This window comes from Argentina anserina, chromosome 4 (genome assembly GCF_933775445.1).
Source record: "Argentina anserina chromosome 4, drPotAnse1.1, whole genome shotgun sequence".
Lineage (NCBI taxonomy): Eukaryota > Viridiplantae > Streptophyta > Magnoliopsida > Rosales > Rosaceae > Argentina > Argentina anserina.
This window is the reverse complement of record NC_065875.1, coordinates 2,258,088-2,261,443: the sequence shown is the minus strand read 5'-3', so window position 1 is coordinate 2,261,443 and position 3,356 is coordinate 2,258,088. Positions and strand designations below refer to the sequence as shown.

The 3,356-nt window shown below is 36.5% G+C and overlaps 1 protein-coding gene across 1 annotated transcript; it reads left to right on the top strand.

Annotated features, from left to right (window-relative positions):
• Positions 1 to 201: 201 nt before the first annotated feature.
• On the top strand, positions 202 to 711 carry LOC126790977 (repetitive proline-rich cell wall protein 1-like). The gene has a single exon (XM_050517367.1). The coding sequence runs from the start codon at positions 202 to 204 to the stop codon at positions 709 to 711; it is 510 nt and encodes a 169-aa protein (XP_050373324.1).
• The last annotated feature ends 2,645 nt before the right edge of the window (positions 712 to 3,356 follow it).

The following is a 3,356-nucleotide window of genomic DNA, read 5'->3' as shown; positions in this document are numbered from 1 at the left end:
ATATACAATCAATTATAAATTTATCTTCAATCACATGCACCATTTGAAAATCTTTCCTTTGACAATTTATGTATGAATGGAAATGAACTAGCTAGACGTCGACACCTCTTCTAGTCTTCTACCGACGGAGTACGTCCTAAAATTCTATAAATAAGAGCTCAAGGGCCTTACGATTTGCACCATCTCTCAACTCCAGAAATCATGAGTTACTCAAAGTTGCTTCTGCTCTTGTTTGGATTTGTAGTTCTAATCACTCCATCTCTCTCGGATCAATACCATGGCCAACCTAAGCCGCCGAGCGCTCCCACTTACAAACCCCCTTCAGCTCCCGTCAAGAAACCACCACCCCCAATTCACAAGCCTCCTATGATCAAGAAGCCAACACCACCAACACACAAACCCCCAACTCACTTACCACCACCCCATCATTACAAACCAAAGCCAATCATGCCACCCAGAGAAGTGAGGACTCCACCGCCTTATAAGAAGCCATCACCGATTCTGTCTCCTCCTGTTGTGGCCAAGCCACCACCTCAACACAAGCCAGCAATGCCGCCTAGTGGTCACAATCCGGGATACCCTCCATCGAAGAACCCCGAGCACAAGCACAAGCCAGAAGGGAAGATTATCCCACCTCCAACTCCATACAAGAAGCCGCCAAGAGCATACAAACCGCCTCACAAGCCCCCAACTCCACCTAACCATAATTGAGCTCATATGAGTATAGTTGCTTGATATAAATAAGAGCTAGTGAGTCGTGTCATGCATCTTCTCAATCAGCAACTCATTTTCAGCTGCTTGGTTCCAGTGTGACCTTATTATCTACTTCATATCAGTAATCAAGGAATGCTCATTATGTTTTGTATTAATTAGTTGTGATCTCCGGTTGTCGCTAATGATCAAGCACGTACATTCAGTCGTTTCTTCGCTCGTACGTGATATATATTATCTTATTTATCTATGCTTCATTTTCTTTTCAGTTCATGCCAACTAGCTAGTAAACGTTGCTAATGATAAGTATTCGTCAGACCATGCAACCGAAGATCAAAAAATTACTATATGTACCCGGTATATAGTCTACGTTCCGTACCTCTTTAATATTATTGATTTATTTTTATTATGTTTATTTCTGACTAGTTACTTGTACACTGAATAATTAGATTACAAGGCCTAATATCTCCTAAATCTCCCAAAAAAATCAGAATTTGCTTATTTGCTTCCACCATAATGGGTATTAATACACTCTTAATCAGTACTCATGTGTTCCTCATGTAGTAAGCACCTAAATTACCACATGAATTATTGCGTGTTGAATGTGAAAGATTCTACAATGAATAATGAATACAACAAGCCTTGCTTCATTTCCTGGTCCAAAATCCCAATGAATACAGGCCTGGTCTGCTAACGCAACTTAAGCCGAAGGCTGCACAAGCGTAACCACTCTGCCCAAGGGCCCAATTAGTATTTTTTTCTTTTGGTCAAAAATACAATTAGTGTTGTGTCCATTAAATTCTTTCTACATAGCAAGTTAATTTTCTTTGAAAATGATAGTTCGTTTCCTAAGTTCCTATACCTCCTACTCGGCGAAATTAGTGAACCAATAGCATCTGCTATGTTCGGTAACCCTTGCCGGAGGTCATATTGAAATTAAAGGCTCCTGCTGTAAGCTTTCGCGTCAAGGAAGCTGTTCGAAGTATCAAATACTAGTCCTGAAAAACTGCAAGTTCGATCTGTACATGAGGATGACTGGGGGAAAGCGCGTTCTGGCATCTCTTGCAATTATGGTCTATGTAAATTCGGTTTGGATTGATATATCCAAGTTGATATGGTTGGACTTTTGTCATCAATCAATTATCAAAGAAATACAGCCCTAGCTAGCACCGTTAATCAGGGCGGATCTTGAAATAATTTTCCGAAGGGGTAAAAAAATACCAAATTTTGGAATTAAATGTTAATTTATACACAAATATATTATAATTAGAGTTCAATAATTTTATAACATTATATAATAATCATAATAATTATAACATAATTATACAATAATTAAAATCATTATTTTCTCTTGCGGGGTAAAAAAAACCAAATTTTGGAATTAAAAGTTAATTTATACACAAATATATTATAATTAGAGTTCAATAATATTATAACATTATATAATTATATAATAATCATAATAATTATAACATAATTATACAATAATTAAAATCATTATTTTCTCTTGCCGTGGGGGTCACAGCCCCCTCCATTGAGTTCCGCCACTGCTAGTGCTAATAATCAATCATTGGCTTTAATATTGAAGTTCGCAAAGGGAAACCGTAGATTTAGCATGGAGTTACTGGAGGGATTGACAGGGAAACAAATTTGATAACTTGCTGCAGCATTAAAAGAGCTTGAAGAGATAGATCAGAAGTATCATTGGCTCTAACTAAGTTTCGTTTGTTTGTATTAAGTAAGTTTCCGAGATCGCATGTGCTTCAATTATGGTAAACCTTTACCATGAAACTTCATAATCAACATGGATATATCTACACCCTGCATGCATTAGTTGGAAAACGCGAGGCCAGGGGCTCCTCAACCCAAATCCTGTCCCGGCTGTCCGGAACCCAATAATGTTCTAAGAGCAACAAATAGACGAGCGATTTATTAGTGGGGTATTTGGGTTCCCTGCCCAATTTGCCAATAGGCATCTAATTTTGCCAAATGAGTGAGCAGATCAGCAAACGACGTCCTTTGAAAGTTCTCAAAGGGTGTGTGACAAATATAAGACATACGATCTCGTATTCTGGTCGAGTCCAAAATGTATGTAACTATGTATGAATCGAAGTTACCCTCGGATATTGTAAACATGTTAGTCTGAACAATCTACTAATATCATTTCTCGATCAACTCATATGACAAATATTTCTCATTTTCTCATGTCAAAATCACAATTATTTTGGTGCGTTCATTCGCAATTTTAACTTGTATTCAACTCATTTTCTATTAATAAAGCAAGAATGAAACTAAGATAGTTAATTTTTTGAACTATTCAAATTGCCCAAGATTTATCAACCTCTAAAATCTATTTGACTATGATTAGAATGATATGATTGTAATTTGTAATATATAATGACATGTTTACTAACTTATAATGAAATTCATTAGGAATGGGAGACGGAATAGATTTAGATATGGAGATTTCAATTCTGTTGAACTGTTTACTTTCAACATGGAATTAGAACATAAACAATACTAATTACGATTGATGTTGTTTACTTACCATCGAAATCAGAATTAAAATTAATTTGATTACTGAAATACCCATATATATCTATGAAGTCGCTTATTTCTTCTACCAATCAATAGTGCTACCGTAC